The 18,060-nt window shown below is 38.9% G+C and overlaps 1 protein-coding gene across 2 annotated transcripts in view; it reads right to left on the minus strand.

Annotated features, from left to right (window-relative positions):
* Positions 1–18,060, minus strand: part of SLC2A13 (solute carrier family 2 member 13) — a 131,169-nt gene that overhangs the window by 38,332 nt on the left and 74,777 nt on the right. For both annotated transcript variants that reach the window (XM_042467468.1, XM_042467466.1), the window contains one exon: positions 2,074–2,237. In XM_042467468.1, coding sequence (XP_042323402.1) covers positions 2,074–2,237 — 164 coding nt within the window. The remainder of the gene's footprint in view (positions 1–2,073; positions 2,238–18,060) is intronic.

Consider the following 18,060-nt stretch of genomic DNA (forward strand, 5'->3'; position numbering starts at 1 on the left):
ATCACTGAGTTTTCTTGGCAAGATTTGTTCAGAGAAGGGTTTGCCTTTGCCAGCCTTTGAGACGGAGAGTGAGTTTCCATGGCCAAGTGTGTATTTGATCCTTGGTCTCCAGAGTCCAGCACCCACACCATTACACCATGCTATAAATACTCTAAATAAATATACAAACAATGCAACTCTTTGTCTAAGGCAAGGCCCGGTTAGTTTTGTTCCAATGTTAGAGATACCAGGAGACAGATATAGATACAGCAGTTGTACTGTAACCGGTGAAAACATGTTTGTTTGTTTTTTTCTTTTTTAAAGAAAATCTTAAATTAACAAGATTCTCTATCAGGGTGGGTAGCCTTCTTTGTCCTCAGTGGGAGGCTAAATTTCAGTTTGAGAAAGGCCTGGGGGGGGGGCACATGGGCAGAAATCCAGACACAAGGAAGGACCAGATACAATTTTGGCATTTTTGATCCCAAGCATATAAAAAGACTCCTCACTTATATGTATGTCTGCTCAGAAGTAATCCCCAGTGCAACTGCTTCCTGGGCTCTGCTCAGAAGTAATCCCCAGTGCAACTGCTTCCTGGGCTGCACATCATAGCCTAGCTTTGTGCAATTGCTCCCTGGCTTTTAAATGTTCTTCTACCTGGATGGAATATTCCAACAGGTCATATCTAGCCAAAGACTACAGGTGTACCACTCATGGCTTGCCAACTGAAGGTATTTTGGTTTTTGTTGTTGTTGTTATTTGGAGGGTTAGTCAGTATTGTCAGGAATATTGACACTTTAAATCAAACTGGCAGCAAGCCCTTTCCCGCACCCCTGAAACATGCTCTGGCATGTTGAAGTGCTACAAAGTCTATTATGCTTAGTCTCAGATCCAGCCCCTCTAGTGACCTCTGATGACTTAAATCAGTCAGTAACAGCTTTGGATATGGTGAAAATTCAACATCTCTACTTTACAATTATTATCTTTCTCCCCTTTACCCCCTTATTCACTTGATTTAACTGTATGGTTCCAAAAATTGAAGTGGTTCTCACTCTGCCCCTCTCTCATATGTTCTCAAATTGGAAGTTTGATTGATGGCAGGGATTGTTGTATTTGGGGTACTTTCTGGCTGAAGAGCAGAGTAGAAATGTTTTAAATAAATATAGTTACCCATTGTTAAAAATAAAAATCTAAAAAGTGTAAATTGCATTACCAGGATTTCAGTTCATGAATGGTTTACGTTAGAAATAATAAGCAACACAGTACCAATAAGTCCAAGTAAAGAAAGCAATCACAGCAAAGCAGAAGGCCAAATAAATATTTATACAGTTGGCCCCCCCTTAAACACAGATTTTTTATACACTGACTCAAGCATTTGAAAATATTTTTAAAAAGGATAAATTTCAAATATGAAACCTTGATTTTTCCATTTTATATAAGGGACACCATTTTGCTATGCCATTGTATTTAATGAGACTTGAGCATACACAGATTTTGTTATTCACGGGGGTTCTTGGAACCAAATCCCAGTGGATAACAAGGTCCCACTGTATATGGAACACTATATATAGATTTGACGAGTGCTATATATTTTGGCATACCCAACTATATCAAAAAGTGAACATAATGTGTATCTTTACTGTAAAACCAAATGAGACTTGATAAAAACTATCAGCTATCTAATCAGCTATCAGCTACTAATGTGGTTGGAACCTGGTCATGTAACTTAAACTCAGGATTCAGATCCAAAACTCAGAAAGCAAAATTAATTGACTAGGAACTGTACTAGGAAGATGGAGGCTTCTTTTTCTATCTAATTAGACTGAAGACAAGTATTTTTAATAGATTTTGTTTTAACATTCTAGTTTTATCTTATCCACCTATATGCTTTACCCCTGATCAAGCAACTGATTACACAGCTTCAAACTCAAGGTTCTGAATGACATTGATTAGGTTTAAGATGTTTGAAGAAAAGTACAGTATTTTGCAAAAGATACTTTGTTATTTATATTCAAATGAGTTTATATAACTTTATTAGTCGATCCTAAGATGTCATGCTACAATGAAACTTTAGTCAAAACTGTCTTACCCACATACCTGCTAAACTTCCTAGTGTGAGTTTCCGGCGTCCCACTTTCTCAACAAGCCAAACTCCAACAAGAGTAAAAATGAAATTAGTGAATGCTGTAACTGCAGCAAGCCAAATTGCAAGTCGGTCATCTTGAACACCTGACATCTGCATAATAGTAGCACTGTAGTACCTATAAAAAGAATAAAATAAAATAAGAAGTATTACCACTGATTTGATCATCATTAAACATACACACAATATATAGTTCTTCATTTCAGACAATTCTGTATGGGAGCTCTTTCCGGATTTTGAATAGTATTAAAGAACTGAACAGACAGACACTTTACCAGACACTTTTATTGGAGAGACACAAGAAACCTGTTCTTTGGAAGGTTCTGAAAATTATTATTTTAACAATACTGTCCTTTCACCCAGAAATCTTTTGTTATTGAAGACCATGTTTTTAAAACATTGGTCCAAAACACACTGCAGAAATAATCCAGTTTGCGATAGCTTTAACTGCCCTGGTTCAGTGCCAGGAATCCTGGGACTTATAGATTGTTGTAGCACCAGAGCTCTGACAGAGAAGGTTAAATGTCTCACTAAACTACAGGTCCCAGAATTTCCTAGCATTGAACCAGGGCAGTTAAAGCGGTCTCAAACAGGATTATTTTTGCAGTGTGTTTTGAACCACTGATAGCATTCCAACAGGTGATACAGGCTGTACTCATGAAGAATTCAACTTCCTGGTTCTTCTAGATTTAAGAAGAATTAATATTCTTCAAATTGGCATGAGATAAGTCCAGTAAGAAGTCTAAAATCTTCTAGCTAACTGTATTAACTACATTCAGACATGATGTCCTGTAGACTAAAAGAGGCTTATGCCTAGCGAGGTCTGCCCTGTAATCTACAACAGCAACTGGGCAGACATGTCAAAATTACGGTATTTGACAATTATAAGTGGTTTAAACTTTTGGGGAGTTTTGAATGCCCATCCAACAGGGAGCAAAATCAAGTCTTTGCCTGATGTGGCAAATGCTCAAGAGAACAATTCAAAGCAAGCTGAAGGACAAAGTAATTCCTCTTATCCTCAACTGATTGTAATAAGTTTCAGAAAATGCAAAAAAAAAAAAAAAAGCTTCTGGTACACAGACATATCAAGTGCCAATACATATTTCTAAATTATTTTGACAAATAGCAGCAACTTGCATTTCACTCAAAATTATTCTTTGCTGCAATTTGAAAGGCCTTCAGGTTTAATGTAGCCATTAGGAAGAAAGTTTCCAAAGCCCATTGTTTATTTCCAGTGCAAACATGATTTTGATGACACATCTCATTACAACACAAAAATGCCATAATCTGTGGAAAATGTAATCATGTTGATCTTTTGTTTAGGAATGTTCTAGAACTACTGAACCACCCTCAAATGAAATGTAAAGGGTAAGCACTTTCAAGAACATAGTGACATACTGCAATGTCCAAAGGAGAGTGACAGAGGTGCGTTACAGACCGCCCGTTTGGGGCGGCTTATATCTGGCCCTTTCCCCGCCGGATTGGGGCCTCAGCTGCCACAGAGGCAGCCTCTCAGGCCCCGATCCGCTGCTTTCCAGGCTGCGGGGAAGCGGCAAAAGGCCGCTTCCCTGTGGCCTGGAAAGCGGTGTCCTTGGGGCTTCATGCCCCAAGGACACCCGACAGCGGCGGGGAGGAGGAGAAAGGGGCCGCTTGGCTCCTTTCTGCCTTGCGTCACTGGCACAGCTGTATAAAGGCTGCGCCAGCAACGCAAATCCTAGAAGGAGGTGGCGCATTCGTGATGTCCTAATGGAGGCGCCCATCTAGAATGGGCGCCGCCATTTTGTACATACCGTGTATGTACTAGGGTTGGGGACGTCTGGAAGAACAATATACCCCGGGTACATACTCTGCTAGAACATGGCCACACAGCCCGAAAAACCCACAAAAAACTATGGATGCCGGCCATGAAAGCCTTCAACTTTACATTGAATTAGGTCTTTATTAGTTCCTGACAAAGCATATAATTTTTGTTCTGATTAAGTTTCTTCACAAAAAGTACCAAGCTGCTAATTGCCTGGTCAACAAGGGAGACTGAAAAGCTTTTCTTGACATTAGGCTCCTTCAAACATTTAAACTGAAATAGATATTTCATTTGAGAAGTGCAGGACATGAGAGTGAACTGCATACTTATACAATGGAGCTGCTAGGGCTAACTGAGACCACCAGAGGGCGCTCCTGTGACAAAAACATACTTTCCACTGATGGTCATTTTACCCCTTTAGCCCCTAAGGTCGCGGAAACCTTGGAGAACAAGCAAAAGAAAGAAAAGACTCCAGTTCTTTTCTAGATGAACAGCATGGTCTAGGGAGCTCATGGTAGGAACACTGGAGCTGTAGAAACACAGAAGCAAAGACCATGGTGCACGGGCAATTAAAAGGCTGAAGAGTGAATTTTAAAAAGCCATTTCCAAGAGCCGAAGAATAATCTGATTCATCTACCTGCATTAAAATAACCACCATATCCCTTTCTCTCTTCTTAATGTTCCTAGAAGAATGCTCGGGGCAACTATAATAATAATTTAATAATAATAATAATTTGTTTTATTTATATACCGCTATTCCAAAGATCATAGCGGTGAACAGCAAGTAAGCTAATTAGCAAGTAAGCTAATTTGCCCCCAACAGTCTGGGTACTCATTTTAGCGACCTCGGAAGGATGCAAGCCTGAGTCGAGCTTGGGCCCTTTTGCTGGTCTTGAACTCGCAACCTTGTGGTTTCGAGTGAATGGCTGCAGTACAGGCATTTAACCACTGCGCCACCAGGCATAACTGTGAAGCATTCACAGGTCTTCCTGCCAGCATTGCTACTGACCTGGGAACTCTGGGAATTATGGTCCAGAAAAGTAATTATTCCAAGTAAACACTGTTGGACGCTCATTCTCTGAAGATGCCAGCCACAGATGCTGGTGAAACGTCGGGAAGAAACACTTCTAGAACATGGCCACATAGCCCGAAAAACCCACAAAAAACTACTGCTGGACACTGCTGTTAGGCAGCCAGGGTGAAACTGCCTGATCCGACTCAGTTAAAACTTCTAACACCTGGTTAACAACATTGTTGTGTTTTTGCCCCCTTAGGAAAACAGAATTTGCAGTCGCAGTTAAAACACATAAACTGAAGCATTTTTACTTTTTAAAACATGATACAACTGCATATCTATTCATAGAAAATAAACACATTCACAGAGCCTAAGGAAAAAAAATGATCTACGTATATATTTTCTTTTGCCTACAAAAATAAATTTTACATGAACAGTGCAATATCACTGGGATTTAAAATGCATCATCTGTGCAGTAAACTGATATTACTAAAACAAACAATTAATCTTGATGGTTATTAATATTTTCATCTATGTTTTCCCCCCTTATGTTTAAAGTTTCTCCCAATCACTAAATCATTCTCCCTCGCATCTGATGTCCGTATATGATAAACAGAGGCAAGAGAAAGCATCTTATAATTAGGCCTTCACCATTAAAAATGAGTAGGAAAGTGTGATAGAGAAGAGTTTGGAGTCTACTGAAAATCACTGTTGGTCTTCACTAGATTCCATGTGTTTCTAACTCCCAAATGTTTAAACACAGCAAATAAATATATAAAAGATGTTATAATCCCTGACTAGCAGCAATTCAAGGTCAGAATTGTACTTGTACATGAATCTCAGTGATGTGTAACAGATAATTGTCTCTTCTAGTTAAGCCTTATTGTGTACCTCCAAACCTATTATTTTGCATGTGATGGATCTTGGGGTCGTAAAAGAAAAACAAGGTGAACTCTACAAACTTCAAGGGTATTTATGCCTCTTCTGGAATATTTGGACAGTTGCCTGTTAAATTTGAGAGTTCCTACTCCAAATTTCATCAATGAAGTACAGTGAAAGGTATACAAAGAATCTGTATTTTCCATATGCAATATTAAAACCATATTAAAAGTAGTTTGTTACTATTACATTTCCAAAGGTCCCCCAACTAGTTAGCTGTTATAATTGTCATCATTTTTTTAAAGTAGGTATTTCTTGGGTTTGTTGTTATTGTTTTTTGTTTCTCAAAGTAACTAGAATAGTTACTGCAAGAGAAGTAGACATCCCATTCATGGTTTAAAAGTTATGCCATAATTACTACTTTAGTTTCCAATGGAATTAATTGCAAATAACTACTTATTTGTAACTAGCCATTTAAATCTTTTATGGAAACACAAGCTCAGCCCATAATGGTTACTCATTTATCCTTGCCAATCCATGCCACAGAACAATCTGACTGCAGGACCAGTGAAGTTATACAGTCTGTACACAGTGGTCAGTTACAGTTATAGTTTCTAAGAAAAAAGTTCTTTTCCAGAAATATGTTTTAACCCACTTGTCTGCTAGCCATCCTACTTGAAATTGCCAGTCTGTTGGCTGTGTGACAGATATGAAGCTTATATGTAATGCTTGAATTAAAAAAAAAATCAGATTGTATCAGGTCTTCATGCTTTCTCACAAAGGTTGTAAGTAACAGTGCAGTGAAAACTTCAGCAAAAAGAACAACCGATAACTCTCTTTTTATTGTCTGCTAGACCTTGGATGCTTTGAATTCAATAGGGAATTTTGTTCAGAGGCTGAGGAGCCCTCTTAGAATAAGCTGAAGAAGATAAATACCAGACACTCATAAAACATTCAGTCTTAAAATATTAATATATTCAGTACATCTTTTAAACTCTCTAGCCAGATTTTGCCACTTGGCAATGTCTGATCAAAAGGATCGGGTGAAAACAGTGATAGATGGTACCTGTAGCAACAAGTATAGTGTCGACACTTAAAAAGTGTGCAGATCAAAGTCCCAAAACACAAAGTCATTTGGAAAAAGTGATGTGTGGTACTCCTAAATAGCAGTCCAGAGAGGTAACCAGTTTGTGAAGCTTGTGCTGCTATAAGCGATGATGCTGTTGGCCTTTCATGAAGCTAATAGATTTACTGTAATATATGTGGGCTAACTCCACTCATGAAATAAACTCTACTTGGAGTTACAAGATTGCTGTGTCTATCCAGAAACGTCTGCACACACAGACAAACAGGTACTCCTGGGTGTTTTGCCTTTCACTTTGCCTTCCTCAACTAAGATATTATGGCTACATTTGCACTTAATCGCAGATCGCCATTTAATATTATCTTTACAAAAAGGCTCCTTTTTCCTCTTTCAGTGCAGTTGTGAGATGGTAAGGTTTTGTTTCCATCTTTAAATAACAAGAACTTCCATTACAGTTAGCTTTAGCTATGGTTTATCCAAACATGTTAACAGCAAATCACTGATTCTGGCCTGTCTGACTAAACCGGTTATTGGTAACCAAAATCCAGGATTTGCATGTAACTGTAAAACACAGCTAACTGAAAAGAGAAATAAAATCTTCCAATAAATTTCTCATAAACATACAAAAGAAGCAGCAGTATCAAAAGAGCATAGAAACCCAGAATTCAGTCGCATAACACCAAAGTGTTATCTGGGAACCCAACCATTGTCCACTTTTTATTTCAATTTCAGTAAGTTCAATAGCAGTCATATCTGTTTCACACAAGCAAGGGAATCAAGATCCAGGTCTGCAGAGAAGGGGGAACAGCTACTGAATTCTGATTGTTCCATTTTAACCTTAGTATAAAGGTATTTGTACCTTAGTAACTGAAAGAAAGCTGAACATGATCCACTTATTATGTGCAGTAAAGTATTCATTTCCTGAACAGCAGCAATCATTCTTCATAATGCTCCACAACCATTTTCTAATTTGAGTTTCAAAAGCAGCTTATAATTGAGAAAAAGAACATTCTGCTTTTAATATACCTACAGCGTTAGCCCCAGTCCGCCTGTGCCATGTGCAGGCTTGCCATACACTGCTTTGAGCATATATGTACGGCAAGCCCGGGGGGGGGGGGACAAAATGGCACCTGCACCCATTCTGCCTGTGTCATTCCACACACAGGAGTGCACACCCATTATTTTCAGTGGGGCTTAAGCATATGTGTTTTTCCCATATGTGAGGGGGGGATCCGGAACGGGCCCCTGGGTATGGGAAGGGCCCACTGTAACAACAACAACAACAACTGATGTATTATCTGAAAATATAACTCTGTGTTCATTTCCCAAATGCCTCCCCATACAGTGGCCCTTGGTATCCCCTGGGTCTTGGTTTCAGGAACCCCCTCCCCCCCCCCCATACACTTGTGGATACCAATATCTTTGGATGCTCAAGTCCCTTTATATACAGTGGCATAGTGAAATAGCAATCCCTTATATATGGCAAAATCAAGGTTTGCTTTTTGAATTTTTTTTATAAAAATATATTCAAGCCATAGATGGTTGAATCTGCGGATATGGAGGGCCAACTGTATACTCAACTACAATCTTGTTACCTGTGTGTGTGTGTGTGTTTCTACCTCCTTTATCAGTGCATATATTAACTTTCACTGCTCTTAAACTAAACTATTGAAGAGCAGTGAAAGTTAATATGTGCTTTTCTCTCAGCAGCCTGTGTTATGCCACCTCCCATTTAGACTGACTTTAAATAATAAAGTTCACTCCATGTGACTCACTCGTATTTATTGCTTTTAGTCAAAAGGATTTGCAAAATGCACAGTGTAAACAATTACAACAATATATATTTTAAAACAGAATGTTAAATGTCCCTACCATTTGTAATCCCTATTGATAGGACAATAAAATCAATACTCACTCTGTACATTTAATATCTCTAACTTTCTCTTTCTACTAAACACCCTTTGCAAATTTTAATAGTAAGGATGAGTATGACAGAAATTTTGAATGCTTAAAATATTTACAACCCTTCGTTCAAGTGTTTACCTACTAAGCTGATGGGACTGGACCCCCGTTTTTAAGACAGGAGAACAAATTAAAGCTAGATAGAAAACAGCAAACAAAAGCGTCTGGAAGCAAATGTCATCAACTAAGGGACCAAAATAAATGGCAATGGAAAATAGATGTTCTTTGAAGGTTACAGCTGCTAGATTTTATGATTTAAGGCTACACTCTACAAAAACTGTCTTTAAAATATTATACCATATTCTTGAAGGCAGCTTGTTTGGTATGGTTTAGTTTTAAAAAAACAAAACAGTTCTAACAGATGTGTACAACATTTGCCAGATTATTCCACTGTTCTCCATGTTATTTATCAATAGATAGTTGTTGTGTGCCTTCAAGATGTTTACAACTTATAGAAACCCTATCATGGCGTTTTCTTGACAAGATTTGTTCAAAGCAGGTTTGTCATTGCCTTCCCCTGAGGCCACACAAGTAGAATTTTGTAATTCATAAAACAGAAATAAATAAGCGGGACCTGCTTCAGCTACATTCCCCACTCCTTTCTGTTTTCACTTCAGTCACTGAATATTCACAGCTGTGTCTGAATTTCCAAAACATGAGTGACACCAGTATCCACTGTGACTCCAAACATTAATTCAATTTATTTCTAGTTCAGGTTTTTCTGTGCTTGCTCAACAGTAGCAAATCCTGCATCCTGCATCCCACACAAGTGAAGCTATCAGCAGTTTAATTTTGCAGGTTACAAGAATCTTTAGGGGGAAAATTAATGGGGAATTTCCCAAAAACTGGGATCATGAAAGATAACATGGGAGTCTAAATTGGGGGGGGGATAAACTGGATAGGCAGGGCAAGCAAGATTGAGGAAGACACACAGGTAAGGAAAGGTACAAAGAACTGTTCTGTTGTCTGAATGGTAACTTTCCTAATGTATGCTATGAAGGTCAAGAGAAATCCAAGTTTTTCATATAGTGTCTGTTCCAGCTTGGGGGGAGAGACTCGAAAGGAGCTCAGTAACGATGGTGCATGATCAGTGGTGTGTACAGAAAGCTGAATGATATTTTGAGAGATAAAGAGGAATCTAATTTGATGAAACATGATTAACTCTTATTTTTTTAAAAAAGAACTGTCCCCCTTTCTGAGTAGAGTGGTGAAAGGGAAAAGCTTAATCCATCCTGGGAGCACCTAAAAGAAGCACTGAAACCCTCTACTCTCTCTGCTGCACTGCTGCTTCTGACCATTTATGAAGAACCAGGGCAGGAAAATGGTGGCAGTTCTTTGGTGATTTCCACTTTTTATTGGTGATAAAAGCTAAAGTACAATTCTTACATTGATCCATAGATAAATCAACCCAGGTTTTTTTTAAGTCAACTTTTTAATTTAAAAATTGTAGACTTATATGAGAGTGTATACACCAGTCTCGATTTCTGAGTAAGCATGGTGTAGTGATTTCAGCACTAGACTTCTACTCTGGGGACCACGGTTCCAATCTCTGCTCGGTCATGGAAACCAATGGTGAACTTAAGTCAAGTCATGCACTCAAAGCAAGGAGACTAGAGGCCTTCCTTTTTTCAACCTTCTGTTCAGGAGGGATTCCAAAATTTGCTCCATTATGAGTATGACTAAGAAAGACGCATTTATATTTATATTAGTGTTTATAGCTTTTCTTTTGTAATGCCTACATTTTTCTTTGATGTCCTACATTTTACGGTGCCTTGTCCTCCTCTGAGGTTAGGACACGTGGTCACCTTGACTCTAAGCCTTAGTGGAAGACAAAATCAAAATAGAACATAGTATACTATTTCTCAGTCTTAGGGAAATGCATCAACACTGTCTTTTTTGCATACAGAATATTATCCCTTAACAAAATCATTGTTCTGAAAAAAATTACCCTTAAATACCATAGTTCTAGCGACGCTTTGAATATTCGTTCAGACCTAAAACCTTTAAATGATTCTCTCTATTTTCCATGCTTAATTTAATCAAGAATGTTTACTTTAAAAAATTAAACTCCCTGCAGAGCCCTCCCTCCTGTCCTCCCTCTGCCTTGGGATTGCTTAATTAACTTCAACAACAGCCCCTAAAAGAACCAGGCAATTCCTGGGAACACTGCTAATTTTTTGTCAGAGAATTACAGATCACCATATTCTGATTATGTACAAAAAATATGAAATTTTTAATGTGCCCACAAGTCTTGATTTGATGTAACAAGCACAGGCTATAAAAGTTGTTAAGAATTAAGAGTTTGTGTGGATGTGCACCCAAAATATATTTTAGTTTCCTGGTGAACTGTATTACTGCAGCAGGTACTTGCTCAACCGATTCTATGAGTCCAGCGATGGATAACATGAAACCAGAGGACACTTGTGCCATTACCTTTTCACAAATGTCTCTTCTGTATTGTTTCTAATGCGCCATTACACGGATAAGTGTGTATGTATGTTCCAAATATTTGACAAACTGATTTAAATCTTCCCCATCTTGGAGTGCCAACACATGCACAAATTTTGGACTGTTGCAGAATCTACCCTGGATTAGATTAACTATCCCACAGATTCTAACTAGGGGGCATGCACAAATACAGTCACCCTTTCTAACTCGCAGATCTCGGATCTGCACCCTCAATTACCCGCGGAGGGGTGACCTCTGCTGTCTCCAATGGCATGCGTGCATGGCGGCGCACTCCATTCAAGCAGCCTTCGTTTGTGCGGGGGGGAGGGGTCCAGAACGAATCCGCTGCTAAAACAGAGGGCCAACAGTATTTTCTATCCATTTGTGATACACACACACACACACACACACACACACACACACACGAGATGTGGTGGCTCAGTGTTTATTACGCTGGCTTTGACAACTGGAAGACCTGCAGTTTGAGGCCCAAGTACCACATGACAGAGTGAGCTCCCATCACTAGTCCCAGCTTCTGCCAACCTAGCAGTTCAAAAGCATGTAAAAGTAGATAAATAGGGACCACTTGAAAAAAGAAAAGGTGGAACATACTTTATTTAAAACATATAAAACGTTAGCTGTCACTGAAGTCAACCAAGGAAGCTGCCTGTATCCTTCCATAACCCATTCACACTACACAATTATATTGCTATTATACCACTTTAACTTCCATGATTTCATCCTATGGACTCCTAGAGCTTGTAGTTTGTTGGTGCATTGGAGTCCTCTGGATGATAATTCTAAATGCCCTCCCCCCCAAACTGCCAATCCCAGGAGTCCATATGATAGAACCATGACAAATATAGTGGAATAATAGCAGTATAATTGTGTAACATGGATGGGACACTAGTTTCATTTCCAAGCAAATATTTAAACCACATTTAAAATGAAATGCAGCCAAGTCACTTGAAAAGCTATAATTTGACAATGAGGAAAAACACCCCTGCCTATCTCGTCTATGTAAGTAAGCCTGCAGCCTTCATAAAAGATGGCTGATTTTATCTGCCACCATCCGCAAAAGTGGCAAGAATCACTTAAAACATGTGCCATTTGAGTATTAAACTGACAGTGTGTGCTCCTGTTACATACAAGCTTAAATGTTTTCCTCTTACCCATCTGTTTTGCCAGATTACTTGGTGATCATGGAAATCAGCAAAAGAAAATGTTTGATAGTTACAAATCCCATATTTTCCCCCCAAAAAAGGTACAGTTGAGAACATGCAACATCTGCATTCTTGTCACCACACTGAGGGTGGTGCATATTATCCTCCAGTTACTTCATTTAATACAGATGTTGAAGAATTCCCACTGTTCCTGATGTACAGGATCAAGCCTAGTGTTACTGTCAAAATGACAGCACTCATGCACATCAGGGAAGCATCATCATACATAGGGAACCCAATGTATATCCTGTTGCAGAAGGAGAAGTAATAACATATTTTTAAAATGAAAGACGGTCAAAGAGTACAACCAAAACAAATGAGTACTGCACATATTTATGCTCAGGATAATGCAGTGATATATGAACACTATAGGAGGAATTTTACAGTTTTTGCTCTGTGTACTTATTTTTTGCTATTTGAAGGTTTTTGAACACATGTCTTAGCTCTGTACATAGGAGTGCTTATTTTATTCACGCTTTAAGTGTCCTTAGGAGAAAGGCACTCTTGGAATTAAAAGTTTATATGCCTTGGTCTTATTATACAATTTAGCCTCAACTGCTCATTTTACTCACACTTGAGGTTCTCTCACAAGAGATGAGCCCAAGCAATTAAATATTTATGTTCCTTGGCCTTACATATCAAAAATGTGCCAAAGCTGAATAGAAACAGACATAAAGGCTGCACTATTCCTTAACACAAATATGCATACATTCTCCGCCACCCTGACTTTGGATACAACGTCAAGAGGAGACATTTACAGGAAGAGAAAGTCTGCACTTACATATCAATGGGCAACTGGTAACCTGCAATGCTTAATTAGGGGAAAAAAACAGGAATAAGAAGCAAAGGACATTATACTGTCATGGTGGAACTGATGCCTATGTCAAGGCAATATTTACCAATTATATCCAAGGAGGCATGATTTTATTGTTCTACCATGCATACAAAACCAATCATTTGGCTCAGTGTATGATCTACTATATATACTCATGTATAAGTCTAGAAGTTTAGGTCAAAAAATTGACCCAAAAAACTTGAGTTGACTTATCTTAACTCTTATTTAAAAGAAGAAACCATCTCCTGGTGAAAAGCAAGAGTATAATATGTGAAGCACCGACCCCTTCTACTCTCTCATCCATCCAGTCTTAACAGTAAACACAAAGAGTTATGTCTGCTGGAATTTTGTAAGTTCTTCGACATTGTTTTGCATTGCTTCATCCTTTAGCTCCTTTGCTACGTGCCTTTAAATTTTATTCTCAACCTATCCATGGGCCATAGCAAAATCCATAATTTTGGCCCCAAAACTTGCCCTCAACTTATACATGATGTCGATTTATATACGGTATCTAGATATCACACAGAAAAGTGTTATTGGGGCTTGGAGGAGTATAAAAAGAGGATCTATTCTACACCCTGCTAGAATCACTACTACATTACTCTTTCTCTGCTTTCTAAGGTTTTAGGATTGAAAAGAAATTAGAGGTTTGCAAGTTAAGTTCCACAATTGTGCTTCAAGAGATAACAGTAGATCTTTCATAAACCACGAGTGAGGGAAAATGAAGGCCTAGTAGTGTAGTTGAATTCCAACTCATAGATGTCCCACAGCCAGCAGTAAAGAATACTGAGAGTTGCAGTCCAACATCTGGAGAGCTGCATGTTTCCCACCCCAATGTAACTTCACATTTCAAGTATGTCTGTATATCATGATAAATTTCAGAGACTTAAAGAACCCAGTTATTATGCCAATATAGTTTTTTCATTAAATTTATGGAGAAGGTTTAATTATGAAAGTTCAAGCACATATTAATATACATAATCCAGAAAAAAAACAAATATATCTGATTGCATTTTGCAAATGCAAATATTTTATTCCTATCGTGACTTGATTGAAACAGTGAACTCTTTTATTAGACAGTGTACTGTATTGTCCCAAGGCAAATGAGGACTAATAAATGTGTTATTTCTGATGGCAACTCTGACCTTATTGCTACTTCTGATTACAAGGTGATTAAGGACACCAATGATCATTATTAGGATAATTGCCTTCCGTTAATCAAAATCATCTCAATCATGGGCTCTAATGTATCCTCTAGCAAAGCTCTGCGTTCTGTAAACAATACAAAGGCATCCCAGCTCCATAAAGGGGTGAACTGAAGGCTGACAAAAATGAAGGTGCACATAAATTGAGAATTGTCTCTTTCAGAACTACAAGCTGTTACAGAAAATCAGACGTTTTCAGTGTAAAGCTTGAAAGAAGCCTTGCATTTACAGTACTATGAATTTTTGTTTTATACTCCTTGAGGGTCAAACAAGTTGTGCTATCAAGAGATCTGTGAGTTTAAGTTACTCAAATGACACAGAATGGGAAGACTAGCAAAAGGAGCTCTAATTTTACCGGACAGACTCACAAGTGAGTACTTCTTTACTGAGTAGTTCCCCTCTTCAAACCTTTTATTTCCTCCTAGCTGAGGGTACTTGCAGTATGGAAGGAAAAACATTTTGGCAGAGGGCTGCACGGAGATGAGCACTGACTGAGAGAGACAACTTGCACTTATAGAATCATAGAGTTGGAAGAGACCACAAGGGCCATCCAGTCCAACCCCCTGCCATAAAGGAAATCTCAAAGCATACCTGACAGATGGCCATCCAGCCTCTGTTTAAAGACCTCCAAGGAAGGAGACTCCACCACACTCCGAGGAAGAGTGTTCCACTGTCGAATAGCCCTTACTGTCAGGAAGTTCTTCCTAATGTTGAGGTGGAATCTCTTTTCCTGGAGCTTGCATCCATTGTTCCATGGCCTAGTCTCTGGAGCAGCAGAAAACAAGCTTGCTCCCTCCTCAATGTGACAGCCCTTCAAATATTTAAACAGGGCTATCATATCACCTCTTAACCTTCTCTTCTCCAGGATAAACATTCCCAGCTCCCTGAGTCTTTCCTCGTAGGGAATGGTTTCCAGACCCTTCACCATTTTAGTCGCCCTCCTTTGGACATGCTCTAGTTTCTCAATGTCCTTTTTGAATTGTGGTACCCAGAACTGGACACAATATTCCAGCTGTACAAAATCAGGGATTGCTATCCCATCCTGTTCTGCGTGCCAAGGGATAGTCTATGTTTTAAAAAACAGCACTGCCATTATTATAAAAAAAGAGGGCAGCATATGTTCTTCAAAAAGCAAATAAGCTACTCTCCCAATTAATGATTTCCTCAAAATTTGGGGCAAAATCCAATTGATAGTCAATACTAAAGCTGACCCACTGATTTACTAAATGTTGATCTGACATTCAAGTTTTTCTTTTTTTAAAACAAACAAACAACATAACCACTTCCTCTCTTATCATTTTATTCAAAAGGTTCGAGGTGCAAAATACTTTGTATTATGGCACACAAGTTAAGTAAGCAAAAACAAATTGGATCCTCTTTGTTACCTAAATAATCATTACCTATGCTATAACATATTTAACTAAACTCTGGCAAAACCTACTGCCATCTGAAGTAACCAAAGGGGTGGCCTGCAGCTGCCTCTTTCTTCGCCAGATCAGGGCCATGGCAACTACATGATCTGGCCATTCTGTGGCACAAAAAAGAGCTGCAAAAGGTGGCTCCTTTTTGCGCTGCAGAAAGGATGCCATAGCTGCTGGCGCCATGGCTTTTCAGTGCTCTTTTGGTGCTGTGTCATTTGGACGCAGCGCCAGAGGAGTGCCGTCATGCCACCCACCGTGTGGTGTCACACCAGCATGGGGCAGAGTCAGAGCATGTGTCATGTGGATGCCACACCTCCACTCTGCCCCCATGACAATCTTTGATGCCTGTACAACCTCCAAGTAGATGAATCACTCATCTGTGTGCAACTTCAGTGCCTCAGATTAAATATAACCTTTTCTGGGAGACTCCAGGATTTTCTGGAGAGCATCAGAATCTGCTGATCAGACAGCACCAGGCAGACCGAGGAGCTATCAAATCATGTCCAGAATAAAGTTGCATACAAAAACCAAACAAGATTGAGTTTTGCTTTCTGTTGTTGTTTTTTTTAAAAAAAATCAGATTATGAACATCTTCTGGAGCACTGTTAAATTCATTATTACAAAATGTAAATAATATAGCTTAACTATGATTCTACCTAGAGAAGGCCATCCACCCCAACTCAGTGACTGAGTAAAAGGGGATTTGGCAGAGAAGAAACCAAGAGGCCACTGGTAACTCTGAAGGTGTAGAGAAATGCACAGCTCACATGGAACATGAAGCAAAGTAAAATAACATCCAAAATTCACAAAACTGTGATATCTTTATCGGGCCAACAAATGTAAAAAATACACATTGCAAACTTTTGAAGCTTCACTGGGGAACATTGTCAAAGACATCCATCCTGGTTTCTTTACACACCTCACATTTTTCCTCCTCTTTGGAAGTGTCTGAAACTGTGCTTTCAACATCTCACTTTTAAGAAACTCCCATCCTGCATGAATTCCCTTGTCTATTAATATTCCTGACCATGGCATTGTTGCTAGTATTACCCTATGTTTAGTGCAATCGGCTTTCTTAAAGTGTAGAATGCATCCCTGACTATGCTTGACTTCCCTTTTCCGCTGTATAACTCCATGAAAACATAGTCACTCCCACCTAAGAATCCTGCTACTTCCACCCCACTAACCAGATCATCACTGTTGGTTAGGATCAGATCTAAAATAGGTGATCCTTTAGTCGCCTCTTCCGCCTTCTGGACAATGAAATTGTCTACAAGGCAAGTGAGGAATTTGTTGGATCTTAAATTTTTGGCAGAATTTTACTCACAACAAATATCAGGATAGCTGAAATCCCCTATTACTACTATATCTTTTCTTTCTGAATGTGTAGTCATCTGTTCTAGGAAGGCATCATCCAGGACCTATGTAAGTGCTTATAAGCAGTCATATATGTACAACACTGTGCTCTAATGGTGTATTTTAGATTTCAGGCTACTGAATGAAACAATCTGTTTCTTGCTGTGTGCCTTCAAGTCATTTCTGATTTATGGAGACACTGAAGTGTTTTCTTGGCAAGATTTGTTCAGAGGGGGTTTGCTTTTGCCCTCTGAAGCTGAGAGAATGTGACTTGCCCAAGACCAGCTGTGGGTTTCCATGGCCCAATACTCAAAATTGAAATTTGTACCAATCCTCATTTGCTTTATCTCTCAGGAAGGCTAGATGGGCATCCAACCATACTATTCTTTTGTTGGTTCTGGAGGGGCTGCTTTTTCCCAGTCACAGATCACATAAAATAAGCTTTGATGCCAAAGGATCTGCTTGTTGATTCAAACATTTTTTGCCTCCTGCTTGTAGATGCCTCCTAGAGGGACATTGCTATATTAAATGCTGTAGCTAGGTTTACCCAACTCCCTTTAAACAAGCTCAAACTTATATGTATATAATACACAAATTTTAAAGTTAAGTCAGCTTCCACCTTGCACTGGAAAAACTGTAGACTTATGAAATTTGGCCACCAAAAGAGAGAATGATTAAATCTTTCGTCTTAATCAACCCCTTAGAAAAGAGA

The sequence above is a fragment of the Sceloporus undulatus genome, chromosome 5 (genome assembly GCF_019175285.1).
Source record: "Sceloporus undulatus isolate JIND9_A2432 ecotype Alabama chromosome 5, SceUnd_v1.1, whole genome shotgun sequence".
NCBI classification, from domain to species: domain Eukaryota; kingdom Metazoa; phylum Chordata; class Lepidosauria; order Squamata; family Phrynosomatidae; genus Sceloporus; species Sceloporus undulatus.